Source organism: Apteryx rowi, unplaced genomic scaffold, assembly GCF_003343035.1.
Source record: "Apteryx rowi isolate R43461 unplaced genomic scaffold, aptRow1 scaffold_42, whole genome shotgun sequence".
Classification (NCBI taxonomy): Eukaryota; Metazoa; Chordata; class Aves; order Apterygiformes; family Apterygidae; genus Apteryx; species Apteryx rowi.
This window is the reverse complement of record NW_020450665.1, coordinates 1,694,952-1,711,277: the sequence shown is the minus strand read 5'-3', so window position 1 is coordinate 1,711,277 and position 16,326 is coordinate 1,694,952. Positions and strand designations below refer to the sequence as shown.

Here is a 16,326-nt window from a genome sequence, read left to right as displayed (position 1 = left end):
AGAAGATGACCTGGGCTCCCAGACCCTTGACCACCATCCCCAGAGCTCTGAAATTCTGCTTGATGGTCTCCAGTTTGCCCTTGGTGTCATTAGCGCCCACATGGAAGAGCAGCAGTGGGTAATAGTCCAAAGCGTGGACAAGCCTTGGCAATCTTTCCATGACATCTCTCACACGAGCGCCTGGCAGGCCACAAACCTCTCTAGACATGAGGTCAGGTCGGCAGATAGGTGCCTCCGTCCCCTGCAGCAGGGAGTCCCCCACAACAATCCTGATCCCTTATGTGTAGATACTGTTAACACCATCTACTTGAAAACCTAGTCAGTCCTGGTTCTTCTCTCTTACTTTAACTGCACTTTCTTCATTTTTTTTTCCTTTGTCTCTTCTGGATCTCCTGGAATACCTGTTCCTTCCTATTCACTGCTCCCTGCTGCCCACTAACTCTTCAACTCTTGCTTCTTTCTAGTCTTTCCACAAGATGAAATCTGGATCTTCCTACTTCATGTTGTTTTAGCAGCCTTCCTTTTCTCAGCAAATCCTCTTTCTCACTCCCTTCTTGTCCACTCTGCCCCTAAGAGGACTGAGGGAGCCTTGGACTTCTGTCCTTCTTCTGTCATCTAGACCTTCCTCTCCTTTCTCAATCATTTTTGAAAGTCTAGAGAGGAAGACTAAAAAAGTAAGTGTGTATATTCTGATTCATACACTGCAGCACAGAAAGCTGTGCTAGCTCCATCAGAACAAGCTCTGTGAAGTGCAAAAGGTATAAGAGTGCTGATACCTGTCCAAACAACTCTTAAGGAGAAGTTAGTAATTCATCCAGAGCCTGCATCATACAGGCCTGATTGCTGTTCCTTGGCATTTATTGTCATCAGACTTTATGCTAATATGTTTGTAAGGTTGCTTTTCTTTTTGTTTTTTGTTTTTTTTGTTTTGGGTTTTTTTTTTACAGCTGGGGAGATCATATATTGGTATTGCTGCTTTTTTTGTTACTGTTGTTCTTGTTTATATATTAATTCTGTCTGTCCCAATTAGTATATCTGGTGTTATGTCCTCTGGCATAAAATAAATCTATGTAATGTTGTCTCTTTCCTTCAATATTCTTCATCTCCCCTTTGAAATATATCCTAAATTTACACCACGGTTTTTCTTACATTGTAGCTCCCCCACAGTTTGTGGTGAGACCACGAGACCAGATTGTAGCCCAGGGTCGAACGGTGACTTTTCCATGTGAAACTAAAGGAAATCCCCAGCCAGCTGTTTTTTGGCAAAAAGAAGGAAGTCAGGTAAGTTATAAGCACCCTATGAGCCTTTCAAGCCTTTCTAAATAGTTAATTGAGTTTAAATCTTTCAGAAAGTTCTCTGTATTACCTTTCATAAGTTCTTTTCATCTTTCACAGAGRTCTTGTCTTTTAAACTGTCACTATCCTCTACCAACATATTTGTTGCTTTGTTTTATTTCTTTTTAAAATATTAATACTGTGAAGAACTCAAAAGCCATTTAAGTTGGTGTAACTTGTGCTAGGTGCTGTATAAAGGTATAGAGACTAACAGTATATATCTCAAAGACTTTTCATTCTGGAGCACCCAAAAACAGGTGGATAAAACAAACATGGAAAGGTATGACTCAATTTTTAACTAATCAGAGTCAGTAATTACAATTCACAACCTGTCTAGACATGATCAGGTAGTTATACGTCTAGCAAACTGATTTGCATTGGCATATTCTCACAGTGCATACAAATATGGGTTTTGAAGACACAGCTGATTTCTTCAGTAAAATTGTTTCAGGAAATTTCTGGTTTTGGAAATATTTCACAGAATCATTAATGCCATTTTGAAAGTAAAATTTCTGATATAGCCATCAATGTTGCCATTGACCAGTGCTGACTTCCATAGCTTAATATTTGAATGTCACACCCTAACAATTTTTTTACTGCTGTTGCTCTACTGGCACTATGTTACATCAGAAGTCAGTCCTTCTCACTTTCCATGTGCAGTTCATGCAAGTATGTTACATTGGACATTGTAAACTCTGCTCTGTATTCTCTTTTGCACCTGCTCTCTGTTCAGCACAGGAGAAGAGATTAATAGGGACAACTTGGATGTCCAAGGACAGTGCTTCTGCAGTTCTCTGATGAAGCCTGTCATTGCTACATATCTATACTGCCTGCCATTTTCCTTTGGCTAAATGAGTCTTCAGAGCTCTGTGCTGCTTTTTCCCATTTGGTCATATGTGAGTTAACTCAAATATCCACACTGTACTGCGCAGTGCAGAGATGCTTTTTGTCTCATCTGGAGACCTTGTGTGTACCAAGTCAGTTAAAACGTGAGACAAGAACTGAACCTCAGATCTCCCCATCTGCCCCACCTGCTTCTGCTTCATCTTCTCTTGAGGTCAGTTAATGGCTTTGTAAGTTTTGAGGACCTGATCCTGAATTCAAGTCTGCATTAATGCATTCTTACGCATTCGGAAAGAGCTACCTTGAAGTCATTAGGGGCAAGAACAAAGGTTCAGTTACAGACCAAGACTTAACAATATTTTGTACTCTGTTGCATTCCCACTTACAAAGATACAAGACTATTACTATAAGAGTGTAAGCTTAGTCTTCAACGTGTTTCTTTCAGCCTATTATTCAGAGAACTTCAAATCTAGCCACCATGGATCACATACTGGAAAAACACAGTGTTGTGAGTCTCGCTAAGGTGAAAATTGTTCCAAATGGAAAGTAGAATAGCATGTTGAATTTGAAGTAGGAACTACTGATGTGCTAGCAAACATTTCAAAAACCCTCCTTGTAGAGGACTTTAATAACATGGTAATGTTTATGTAAAGTGAGCTTATAGTGTCACACTTGAATCTAATAAAGTGGACATCCATCATGTTGTAATAAAGAGAAGAGCTTCTAATTAAAGTAGGACATCATTTGCAGGATTAAAGTCATTTAGCATAATTGAAAAGTGTTAATACTCTATTTTATCCTCTTCCATTGGTATCACTTCAAGGGTAAAAACATTTTAAGGTGAAAATGCATCTTGTGTCTTTAATTGAATGTTATTACCTACTGATTGTACCATGTTGAAGCTGTTTAATTACAAACCTGGAAAATTAATTACCATATTGAGAACCAGATCCCTGAGGGTTAGAATGTTCTTTTTTGGCAAATAAATGCAACATAAAAATTGATACCTACATTGTTTATAATCAGACCTTGAAACACAGCTCAATGTGATTCATTATACCCACATGTTATTCTTAATTGAGTATCAGTGAAGTAACAAAGGTTAATGTTGCCATCCCCAGTATAAAACTTCCCAGATTTTGCATGATTCCCCATTGAATGGCTGAGTTTCCACACAGCGTATTTCATCATCACAGTGTAGAGGACGGTATTTTGGCCAAATTTAAGCATTGCTGACTAAGCTTGCGGCACATTTCACCTTTGTGTGCCTGGCCACAGGTTGTTGCACGGACTTACAATGCTTGCTTCTCCTCCTACTCAAGGAACCATTTGCAGTGCCACTGTTAGTGTTCAGGGTAATGTTACATAGTCCTGTTAGCCTACTCCAGTAATTGCAGGGCATTTTTCATTCTGAGTCTATTTCTCCACCCTGTGTTTCTGAGCACAAGCAGCTAGAAGAGAGGGGAACAGTTCCCTCCTGAGTGATCTTTGTGCCAACTTGTGCGTAAACAACTGGTCCTTTGTACTTGGTAGCCTTTTTCCTCAGGGCCTGACAGCCACACACCAGTGAAATGCACCAGGGCACAAAGTGCGTAATCTTTGAACACTCTGGATTAAAATCTTCTCCGAGATAAATCTAGAAGAAAGTGATATTACGTCAGGAATGACTGTAGCCCCTCCATTTGCAACCCAGCATGCCACCATTGTGCCTGGATGAGCAAACTGTCAGCTAGTTAAATCCAGTGAAATTGTAAAGACCTTAAAATAGTGGGTTCTGCTGTAATTTAGGACAAGTCACAACTCACAGTTATCTGGCCCTTGAAAAAAGGAGTCATGAGACCCATCAGCTCCTACTGAAGTGTGGAATGCTGGCACCTGGTACCCCTCAAGATCAGATTGGCCCATGCTGAAGATTAAAAGGATAAACTCTTCTTTTTATTGCAGAGATTAAGAGGATCTCCAACTTCTTCTTCTGAAAAACCAGGGGTGTGATCCTGAACTGTCTTTTACATTGCATTTCCTTTTACCATTTGCATAATGAGTGATAAGTGGAGTGTGCCTTATCAAAATTCTCTGCTTTCTCACAAAATTTAGCTAAGCTTTCAGAATTCCCTCATTCAGTAGGTATTTGCACAAGGCAGAGGTTATTATGCAAGTTTCAAGGCAATTCAGAAAACAGGGCAATTTTTTTTGAGACCCACTTAGCACTGTAGCCTGAAATTGTTTCAGAATTTTCACACTTTTTTTATCTGACAAGTTAACTGGGTGCATATTGATTTTTGAGGAAAATTTTTCATTGAAAAATTTATTGAACTTTGATATTGAAAGGGGAGGAAGAGGACTCAACCCTAGGGTAACAATTAGCCTAGTAGGTTAATACAATTATAAGGATACTTGGAGTAGGAAGTTTCTGATCTAAAGCATCTCTCTCTCTCTTTTTGTTCCTAAAAATGAAGAGTCAAAGGTGTCATTTTCACTTCAAACAGAATTTTTTGAAATCCAAGTTTGCTGGTTGCCAATCCCAAAGTATTTCTGTAAATGCAGAAATATAAATTCTGCATTTTTTTCTGTAAATTTTCTATCCATCGCAGAAGAGGCAGATCTTTTTAGCCCCCATAGGCAAGCTTAAAAGTTAGTAGGGAGTCATTATTAGAAAGCAAAGCAGAACAATACAGAGCTGCAGTAAAGACTGAAAGTTTATCCTAGCATGGTAAGAGTGTTTTGGGATATTCCTTATACAAACACTGTATTTTTGTAGAGGCTTATTCAATCAATATTCTACTTTTAAGCCAGACCCTGTTTTTCTGGAACTTACCAATTCATTACTACCCTTTAATATTTCTTCCCTGTTCCCCTCTCTGTCTCTTTGGGCTACTCTACTAACCTCCCTGTACACTTTGCCTCCCTCTTCCTGTTCTTTATTCGCATTGAGCGCTTTGCCAGATGGAGTAACTTTTCCCTTTAAAGTACAGCCCTCACCACTAAAACCTTTTCAGTCCCTGTCTGTATTATTGATTCAGTCAGTCCTCGATCATATTCGATGACTACTACATCCATACTAGTTATTCTTATTGACATCTTTCTTTTCTCCAGTCCAGCCCAAAGGCAAAAGCTAATCTCCCTGTTCTGTGCTATGATGTCTTACCCTACATGAAATTATTTTTCTCTGTGATGATTTCCACATCAGATATATACCCTTTGTCTTCACCCTTAAGGCTCCATTCTGCTTTCCTTGTTTGGTGTATCTCAGTTTTAATTTCCTGCTGCTCCTCCTTTAAGCTCTCATGTTCTGCCAACTTCTCCTACTTTATGACCTGTTTGTATCATCCTCCCAGGTTTGTTTCCATGCCTTGCTCTTACTTTCTCTTTTGCTCAGAATCATATTCATTGCCAAACAGTAGCCCTCAAGTCTCCAGAATTCAATTCTTCCTGGTAGTTTTCTGATGTTTACTTTGTTACTAGATTCTCCTGGTTTGACAGCCAACTAAGTATATTATTAAATTCAGAGTGAAGATAAATGTGAAACATATACAGATCACTCAAGTGTGATTGTTGGAAAATTTCTCCCCAGCCAGCACACACCATTGTCTGCTGTCAGAGTGCTGTTTCTAATTTAAACTGCAAGTTGCCCAAGGCAGGAAAGTAAGTTTTATATGTTCATAAATTTGTAACCCCACTTGCATTTTCTTTTTAACTTTATATAGTGCTTTTAAGGAAAAATCATTGTATCTTTAGCTGAGGAATAAGTGGTTTATGTTCTGCACTGATGTGAGTTGAATTGTCTTTGCAGAATCTACTCTTTCCAAACCAGCCTCTCCAGCCCAACAGTAGGTACTCAGTATCACCAACAGGAGACCTCACTATTTCCAACATTCAGCGGTCTGATGCAGGCTACTACATTTGTCAAGCACTGACGGTTGCTGGAAGCATTTTAGCCAAGGCTCAGCTGGAGGTTACTGATGGTGAGATATGGAAATTTCTATTGTTTTTTTCTGTCAAAAGCAGAATATTTTAAAAGTATTGTAAATATAGACATGTGAGATCATGTAATTCGTACAAGTAAACACACAAGTTTCTACAGACAATACAATGAAAAAGGGCCTCATTACACAATTCTCTGTGGTATCAAAAAGGCATCAAAGTCAGATTTCCCTTTTGCATTCTGTCTGGAAGCTCCTTAATGATCCAGATGAGGGACAAACCCTCTTAGAATAGGGTTGGTGAGAAAGAAAGATGCTCAGTTCACTAGAGCGAAGATAGAACTGCAGAAACATATTGTGAAGAATGAATAGTTTTGTGATTAAAACAATGAAATGGGGTGCAGAAGAACTAGGCTCAATTCCCATCTCAGCCCCAGTATTACCTTAGGCAACTAATCTGAGGATGTGTCCTTAGCTTGAATAAATCAGCACAGTTCCCTTGAACTCACTGGAGTTTTGTTAATTTCAAATAGCTACAATATATAGCCCTTTACTCCCTGAGTGAATAAGGCACAAAGAGTTTTCCCTACCTCAGAGGTGTTTTTTAAGAATTTCTTAATATCATTAAGTGTGAGAAGAGCTCTACAAATACATAGGTAGAGAAGAGTTGACAGGAAAGGAAAAGAACAGCACTACATGATCTGACTTGATGCTTTCCATTTCAAAATTTTATTTTTGAAAATTACTGTGCCTTCCTGCCTACCTTACTCCATATACAAACATGAAGCCTCTTCATATTCCAGGAATCCTTTTGATATCCCTCTTCCATCCTTTTTGTGACAGAGGAGGTTTGCATCCTTTAATGTTAGTAAAGAAAATAACAGAATTCCTTCTATACTAGGAGATCGTGGCATTCCTAGGAATCATTATTCCCTGTCTTAACTGACTCATTAAATATCTCCTGACAGACTTTGATGAATTTTTACCATTAAAACTGTTGTTATATGCAGAGGTCTACTATTACTGTTCCCTTAGAGACCTGCCTGTACCATGAAAGTTTGAAAAGATGTCTAATTCTGAATAATCTGGCTTTTCACAAGAGCATATTCATCACAAGTGACAGGTAGAGAGGTTCAGGCACACGTTATAGAGGTTTGAGCATTAATTTGATGCCTTTTCTTTGTTTTCTAAAAGCTGTCTATATTTTTATGACAAGGGGAGATAATTTCTGCCTTATCCTTGCATCTTTACAAGCACATTGCATTTCCATAAAGTAGTTTTCAGGAAACTAAAGGCTAACCTTCTCTCTGCAATCTCTTTAAGTCTTTCCTTTCTCTCACTCTCTATGACAAAATGATGCATTTTCATTCAATTCAAATTTAAATGTAGATTAAAAGGTCATTTAAAATTAATGGAAAGGCAGTATTTTTTAATATCTGTCCATAGCACTGCCTAATGCAGTGCCATGACTGTGATTGGAATAAATAGAATGCACAAACATTGGCAGAGAGGACATTGAGCTGTTAAGGGTTGCACCTGCTGACACTGTACAGATTTACTGCAGCAGGGACCGAAAGGAGCAAATCAGGTTCAAGGATATCAGTGATGAGAAATTCTTCCTTTTGACAGACAAGGCCTGTGGTCCATCTTTATCTATTTGTATGTGTGGAATAAAAAAATATATTTATATATAATTGACCTCTTCGGAATTTTCATTGGTTTATTTAACAAGTCAACAGAAAGCTCATAAAGGTGTCCCTGCTAAAATGCAAACTCAACAGCAATTGCTTCTGATTAAAGGCACTGCGCATTCCACACGCCTAAATCAAGCATTGGTTGCTGGTGCTCCTGCTAAGGGAATGAAGGGCCTGCATTCTTAAAACACTTCCCTGAACCTACTGTGAGCATGATCATTGTGAAATAATGCAAGGTTGCTTTATAGAAATACCATTTCACTGTTGAGTCAAAGGGCAGGTGAGGTCAGAAGAAAAGTGCCAAAACAATATTGTGGAACTGAGATTATACAAATAAACATACCGTTAGATCATAGATATTTTTTAATTGCTTTCAGTGAGGAAGTTAACCATAAATGTCTAAATAATCTGTTTTGGTTGATGCTGAGTGGAAGTTATAGAAGTTAATGATTTTTATCAGTAGGAAAATTAATTTCATGGTTTTAAAAATATAATAGAAGATAAATGCTGCACATGCTAGCCATATACTTAAGCATCAGTGTTCTAGTTTTTGGCTGGTGATTTCAGTTTTACTTCATAGCCCAGAATTTTTCTCTTTTAGTTAATGATTTAATAATAGTGGCGAGCCATCTTTTTCATTTTGAACACATTTTTGTTTGATCCAGAGTAATTTAAATCCAATTGAAGTTCCAATACAGAATGAAAACATATGTCATGTGCAGAAAAACAAGTGCTTAATTATACCATATATAGTAGTGTTTCAGTTGTTACATTTTTGCACTTACAAGTCTTTACTGGAAATATTTTTAACTGGAGTGTTCACATGAGACGAGATTACTAGCTGTGATGAAATGTGCTGAGTTGAGTGATAATTTTGCTGATTATGGACTGTACTAAGAGCCTTCAGTGAATTTAAAATTCAAATCTTGTATTTTCTTTAAAGACTATCATATAATCTACAGTCTAATGCACGTCTGGAAAAGCAAAATCATTTTAAAAATTGAGACAATCTTAGCAATCCTCTCAAAAGCAAAAGTAAATATGCAGCTCACAGTCTTATAATGACAGATCATGCAAATATACTAAATATCTCCATCTAACTGTGTCTATGTGCATGATAAAAAGAATATTTTACAATTAGTAATTTATTCAATAAATTTATCCACCAAGCACAGAATATTTTGCAGAAGATCTTAGTTTCTCCTTATCTAGTCATTACTTATATTTGGTAATAAAAATTTTAGCCACTGCATGCTAAACTCAGCCTACTTTGCTTGCTTTTCCCAGCAGTTGCTATTTAAGATGTGTATTTAGATTGAAGAGCAAGCCCTATCCCCAGAAGGACTTTTATATCAACATAAGAACGACACATTTTAGAATATTCAATTAATAAAAAAYGGTCATGTTTCTGTGCTTTCAAATGAAAGCAAAAGTCTGGGCCTAGAAGGAGAATTCAGAACAAATGACAAAAATAAAAGAGAGGGAGTTGGCAGCATACCTGAACAGCTCTCTCTCCACTGCTTTGGAATAGACACTTGAGGTATTTTCCCAAGCGCCTGTGCAATATTTGACTATGGGTCTATAGAATTTGCTGGGGTATGTCTCTCTSAAATTGTCCTGCTGAAGCTGTTACATTTAGAATAAAATATTTATGGAGTATCGCCACAAGGGGAGATCAAGAGAGAGAAAAACAAAGGGTGAATGAGTTATTAAATATTGGTCACAGTTAATTCATCTGCAAATTTGGCCACCTTGGTTCCTATCCCTGATCAATGCATATTAAATATTTTATAGAAAGTGTAACAGTTTCAAACAGGAGAGGTTTGGAATAACTCCACAGCCTCCTAACATGTAGGAGACCTCAGTTCAAATCTCTTCTCCAAAAAGGACAGAGGGAGGACTGATCTCTGCTTTTTCACCTCTTGGGAGCATCTTACCCTATCATACTGGTGGTCACCACTGATGTGTCTCATTTTCCCTGTTAATTTTCCAGGAAAACTTTTGAAATACTGATTTTTGGAAGTGCCAAAATTAAGTTAAGACTTAATTTTGTCATTCTCTTTTTTTTTAATTTCCTGTTGCAATTTGACCAAATTCTACCCAAATTTAAAGATGGTTTCAATAGACCAAAATTGCATTTGTGGTAAATAAAATGTTCATTAATGAAGATAATTTATTCCCCTGTTATACTCCGTTCAGTAGTTTAGATGCATTTTATCACAAAAGGCATACGATAATGGTTCCATTATCAGAATGTATGCATATATGGTTGCTTGCAGAGATTTTAAAAATTAGTTTTTGAGTGAAGTTCATTTTATAATTAACTTTCCCTTTACTATGCAAATATAATTTAGTCACACAAAATATTCCTTTAGAATAAGTATAGAAGTTTTGTGCTAGGAGAAAACAGCGTAAAATTGTGGTAAAAATTTTAAAATATTGTAAAAGAAACTAAAASTCCCCCCAACCTTTTGGGGGATGTTTTTCATTATTTGTCTGTTCTTCAGAATGCTCATGTTATACATATATCTTTCTGAACCTCTGGTCAAGTTTTGGTTCCTTAATCATGATGAGACCTATGTAGTAGGAATACAAGAGAGTATGCACACATTTTAGAGAAGATTTACAAGTCATAGCTGTGAAAACAATGCGGTTTTTCACAGATCACTGGAAACCCTAAGTGTTCATTTAACCTTTAGCCTTAGTGTCATGGAAACCTGTAGTAGTCTTTCACCCGTAACACCCTTGAAAATGAAGATTCCTTCTGGCTGGGAAACTTTCAATTACTTTATTGATCAAAGCTATTTAAAGGATTATGAGCTCCTCATCTGGGCTGTAAAAAAACTAATTAGATGCCAAAGGACAATATCTGTGGTGCAGTAGGCTTTAAAAATACCTACATTGCTACACATATAAAAGACAATTAGTTTTAACAAATAACTGCAATGAAATAGTTAGCAACCTAAGTAATTCTGTTTTTTTCTTAATCTGTACTTACCTAGGTAAGTGGGAGTTACAGTTCTACGTTAAATCTAAATGAAAGCATACAAAGCTAAGTTTTCACTTCAATATACTCTTACTACAGGTATGCTGATGGTATATATGAGCTGAGCTTTCACCAAATGACTGAACTGTGTAGTCATAAGGAACCTTAATGAGATCAAAATTTTCATATCAAGGTGAAAATGCATTACATTTTGTGTTTTCTTGTAATATAGTGTTTCCTGTCTTTTCTCTGAGTCAGTGTGTGATATTTCAGAATTTCCAAGATAGCATTCATTTTCTGGTGTGAATATTTAATCAAGATTGGCTTTCCATTTTCAGTTTTCGATTTCAATGAATGTGATGAACTAACATTGCAAGGTGTTACTAATGCTGATGATTCTATCCTCTGTATATCTTGTAAAAAAAGGGAATTTAGTATCTTTGCAACATTACAATTTCAGAAACAATTATTATGAATATAAAATGTGCCATTAACATCTCCTTAACACTTTCTATTTCTACTTTGGGCCTATTGAAGGTTTCAGAGGGCCACATTCTGAGCAGCTCAAGTACAAAAAAAACCACATTGCTTCAGAATAATTTATTTTGACTTCCCTGATAGAATCAGGTATTGTGTATGGCATACAATGAACCATATTCTCAGCTGGAATAAATGATTAGAAGGCAGTTGACATTAGTGGAGGCAGGCTAATTTGCACCATCTGAGGAGCTTATCCTGTCAGGTAAAATATTTAGTATCAGATATAGAATTATTCAGTTGTTCAAAGATTTAAAACAGCAGCAGTGTGGAAGGTAAATATATGAAAAGGAATTTTCAGTTCTGTTAGTCTGTTTTTATGAACGAGTCATAGCCTTGTTTATGCTTGAATATTTCACCTTCATCTTGTATAAACAAGTTCTTCAGGAGCAAAGAGTTATCTTTTTGCTGTTTAACAGATGGCACTGAGAATAGGTTCAACAGCAGAATTATTTATAAAAAATTGTTCTTGCAAGAAAAGTGAACATGAGCATTTTGCCTCATCTTCAAGACATCCCACTGGTCATGGAATGAGGCTTATATGCAGCCATGCACTCAGTGTCTACAGAATCCCTTATGGGGTATTTCAAGCATGCAAATGTAAATTATTTTGAAAAAAATAATGGAGTTCCTGGGTTTAAAAGGTGGGGAAATGATTTGATAAGTAAGCTGTTGGACAACTTGATGAAGTTTGAACTCTTCTCCCCTGGAAAGGGTTGTACAGTCAGTTAGATCACTCAGAATTAAGAAAAGGTTTTGTATTATGGTTAGATATTTTTGTTGATGAGTACTTGCAAATTGAGCAGAATGGGGAATGTGGTTGCTACCATGGTAAAACAGCTACAGTATTTCACTTTGAACTTTACAGACTTTCTCTTTTAGGCCCTGAATCAGGTAAGCAATTAAGCATATTTTGATCTGACACTTGAGTATGTGCTTTAAATGCATTCCTGAATTGGAAGAAATAAAAAATGTATCTCAGCTCTTTTCTGAATCAAGGTCTTAATTTTTATCTTGTCTTAATCAAATGAGTCTGGATCCTTAATAAGGGACATTGATATAGCGAGGTGTTATCTGGCTGTGCTGAAGCAAAATTCTTATAAAAGCACTTTTCAAATTGACCAGTTAATTGTTTAGAGGTATAGGTGGATCTTGCAAAAACAGTATTTTTAGCCTTTATGACTAACATAAACCAGTCTGTTAAGTTGGTACCCTGTCAAACAAAGGGCTAACTGCAGCACAAGTCTCTTAAAGGTGTGAATGCCAATACTTGTTGTGTTACTGTTTAGTTTTGACAGATAGGCCTCCACCCATCATCCTCCAGGGGCCTGTCAATCAGACATTGGCCGTGGATGGGACAGCTTTGCTGAAGTGCAAGGCTACTGGCGACCCGCTTCCTCTAATTAGCTGGTTAAAAGAAGGATTCACCTTCCTGGGCAGAGATCCTAGAACATCCATACAGGATCAGGGGACCCTTCAGATTAAAGCTCTGCGGGTAAGTAGTGATACAAAAGCAACTGCTACGAATAGGAGGTGACCAGTATTGAGCTGCTGTTGTGTGCCTCCAGCAGCTCTACTGTCTGCCTGCCTGTTGCCTTCAAAATGAATGTAGTGGCCTCTTTCACCCTTAAACTTTCACCAAGTGAAATCCACACACTATTTCATTTTTGACAACATTCCTGTAGAAAAGAGGGAAGAAAAAAGAGAGAGAGAAAAAAAATTAGAGCAGTTCATTTCCCTAAGTTCCTAACACATTATTTTCCAAGGAGCTATTATGCTAGAAAGGAGTCCTGGAGTTCATCGGGACTTTGGCCATGCACCTTCTCCATCAGTGAGTCTGGGCAGTCTTGAGCTGGCTGATTTATTCCTGTTACACTTTCTGGAGATGTTTCACAAAGCATGCAAATGGAAGCAAACTAATTCCATAACATACATGCAATTGTATGCAGAGGGATTTCTGTTCAAAAGGAAATACCTATCATAATTTTTACGTTTTGCTCCTTGGGATAATACAATGATATCTTTAAAGTACAAAGAAATCTTGTAAAATTCCAGATAATACAATGCTGGACTTTGCTGGTAAAGATTGTATCACTAATATCAATCTTTGTTTGGGTTTTTAATTTTTTACCTGTTTAAAGATAGAAATGCATGTGTGTCGGGGTGTGTGTGTGTATGGTTTTCCTTGTGTGGATGAGGATGTATATGGAATAATAGTAAGGTAAATGTAATTAGTTTATTTGTTAAAAACTTAGAGACAATTTCAGCAACTACTAATTTCATCAGCAGTAATTTTTGCACTAGCTTTGTCATTCAGAAAAAGTCAATAAACATAGCTAGAGAGAACAAGACGTAAACAGTAGTTTTGTTTTCTGATACCATCGCATCAGTGATCATAAATAAATTGTTAACTTCCTTGGAACAAAATGGAATTTATTAAAAAATTTATGCTAGCTTTCCTTGAGTAAACAATTTATCCTTCCTCTCTGGGCTGAAGGCAGGTTTAGGCCATGAAGGTTAATGCATTTTTCCTGTAGGGCTGAATTAAAGAGTGCGCTTGAATAGCCAAGATTCCCCGGTAGTGTTAGAAAGCAGCAATTAAAGGTGGAAGCTTAGTGATTTCAAACAAACTTTCAGGCATCAATGATGGGCTTCTGTGGAGTGTCCATGAGGCAAAAACTCCTGGGATACCTGTCTGCATGCAGCTATGCAAACAATAAAATAGGTTCTGAATCGTGCCAGCGCATTAATCTCTCTGTTAGAGGCACAAGGTCTGTAAACGAAAGAAAAAAATTGCTTGCAAGGGGAGTAGTAAGTGTGCTTTTGAAAGACATGAAGCTTTTATTGATCCTTAAGTGGCTCATTCACTAGTAACCAATTTTCCTTAACGGCTCAGAAAGATATTTCTTATAAACCCCCTGACTGCAGTAATGTGCACTGTTTGAGTCAGACTCACCAACAAAAAATGCACAACACCATGAGGAAACAGATTTTTCTGTAGGTTTAAATTTTTAGGAATTAAATATGTATTTAAAACTGATCTGGAATGATTAACTCTTCTCTCAGATGTACCCCAGCAAGAACTGTCAACACTTCCTAAGCAAAAAAATGGCCCCAAAATATGCCCAAGTCTAACACTACGTATATACCAGAGTTCAAAACAGGTTATTCTTTAATACCCACAAGTCCTCAGCCTTCTTCTCCCTTCACAATTAATAATCTCTGTTATAATCATAAAAGATCTCAGGTATAGGTAAAGGTGGGCCACCACTATTTAAGCCCCTGAGCCCACCTGCCTGTGCTATCTAACCGGTCTCTCTTTCTGAGTGTAAATCAAATTATTTAGGAGTCTGCAGCAATCACAGTGAACACTGGGCAACAGTCATGAACATGAACCTAGAAATTTTTCATATGAGCCAATCTTCCAGATTGCTCTGAGGAAGAAAACTAATATCTCACATGTGTCACTCCCTCATCTGTACCTTTTTGATAGATCAACACTGAGAAAAAAATTCCTTCTGCTCTGTCGAATTGTACCACACCAGATTTAGACACCTGCATTAACTAAGGAAGGAAATTGCTTATGATACTGAAAAGCAAAGATTTTCCATTAACCTTCCCAGTTTTTTTTTTCCATAGCACAAAAAAGTATAAATAATTCAATTATCAATATGCTTGTATCTAGTCCATCCATAGCCTGGAAGTTAGCTAATTCACCATAACTTGCAAGATGCAGCATATCTCTGGCTTACTTTACATGATGGGTTTGCCTGCTGGATGTAACTCCATTGTGTATACCACATACACCACTGAGTATACCATACACCATCTGTCACAGTGATACACAAATGAAGTTGTGAACCATAGCCTTGAGAAATACGTTCCATTATCACATAATGAGGAATTATGTATTTTTAATAAAAGCTCAGAAGAAGCAGAATAAAATACTGTACCTTCAGAGTGCTATAAGGCCCTCTCCTCTTCTGGAAAACCTCTTTTCTTTCAAGAGTCTTTCTCATTTCATTAGCAGTACCTCTATATTTTGAGTGTCTGAGCTATTGTCAAAAGGGTTTAATATTCCTTGTATTTCATGGTAAATGCTTATCCTAAAATGCAGATTTGTACAATTACACTGGCGTTAATCAATTGCTTCCTGCCCCTAGGAATGGTATACTGCGGTCCTAACGTAGCTGAAGCAGAAAATACCAACAAATTTCATACATGACAAAGTTAAAAATCAATTAAATTATATATCAACAAGTAACTTAAAGAGCATCTCACTTATTTGCCTTGACATTCTTCCTGAAGAGTCAGGTATAAGCACATTTATTACAGTTCCAATCTGCATTTAGCGGAACACCCATTACAATTCCTTAAAGTCCAGTAAAGCTTCTTGGATGCAGTCCTATTTCCATCAAGTCGTCTGATTGTGAATATAATTCTTCTGCTTTATCACTGGAGTCAGCACTCTTCTCTTTCTTATTCCATCTCCAGATTACTATGCTTTATACATAGTGGTAGGGGAACTCCTCTGTATTTTGCAAAGTTACCGTTTTCTGTCCATCTGAGTAGTCTTCACCAAAAAAAATCTGCTCCTGTCACAGAATTCTTTACTATAAAATGAAGCAAGGAATAGCAAAACACTTGTTAAATCTGCCAGTGCAACAACAATTTATACAGAAATGAGATTAACATTGACAATATAATCCAAACCATTTCCCCAAATACATTTGGAATGTATGAACTGACAATGGAATTACAATAGTTTTATACAAATCCCATTTTTTTGCCCCGAAAGTGCCTTGCAAGACTGAAATAAAATCACATGTAAGGGTGAGAGGTAGTGTGCTCACAGAGTCCCATATGAAACAGAAGAAAGGGAAACATTATGCCAGATCTGATGTAACTTTGCCTTTTTAAAAATTGCTTGGAAGACTGTCTGTGTAGCAAGAACCACTGTTCTCTCAGCAACAGTATTTGTATGGGGGGTGGCCTTTATTGAAATGACTTG

The 16,326-nt window shown here is 37.1% G+C and overlaps 1 protein-coding gene across 1 annotated transcript in view; it reads left to right on the top strand.

The window, feature by feature from the left end:
• ROBO2 (roundabout guidance receptor 2) overlaps positions 1–16,326 on the top strand; it is a 427,700-nt gene that overhangs the window by 320,965 nt on the left and 90,409 nt on the right. Inside the window, exons 8-10 of the mRNA XM_026075995.1 lie at positions 1,157–1,281; positions 5,969–6,140; positions 12,605–12,810. Coding sequence (XP_025931780.1) covers positions 1,157–1,281; positions 5,969–6,140; positions 12,605–12,810 — 503 coding nt within the window. The remainder of the gene's footprint in view (positions 1–1,156; positions 1,282–5,968; positions 6,141–12,604; positions 12,811–16,326) is intronic.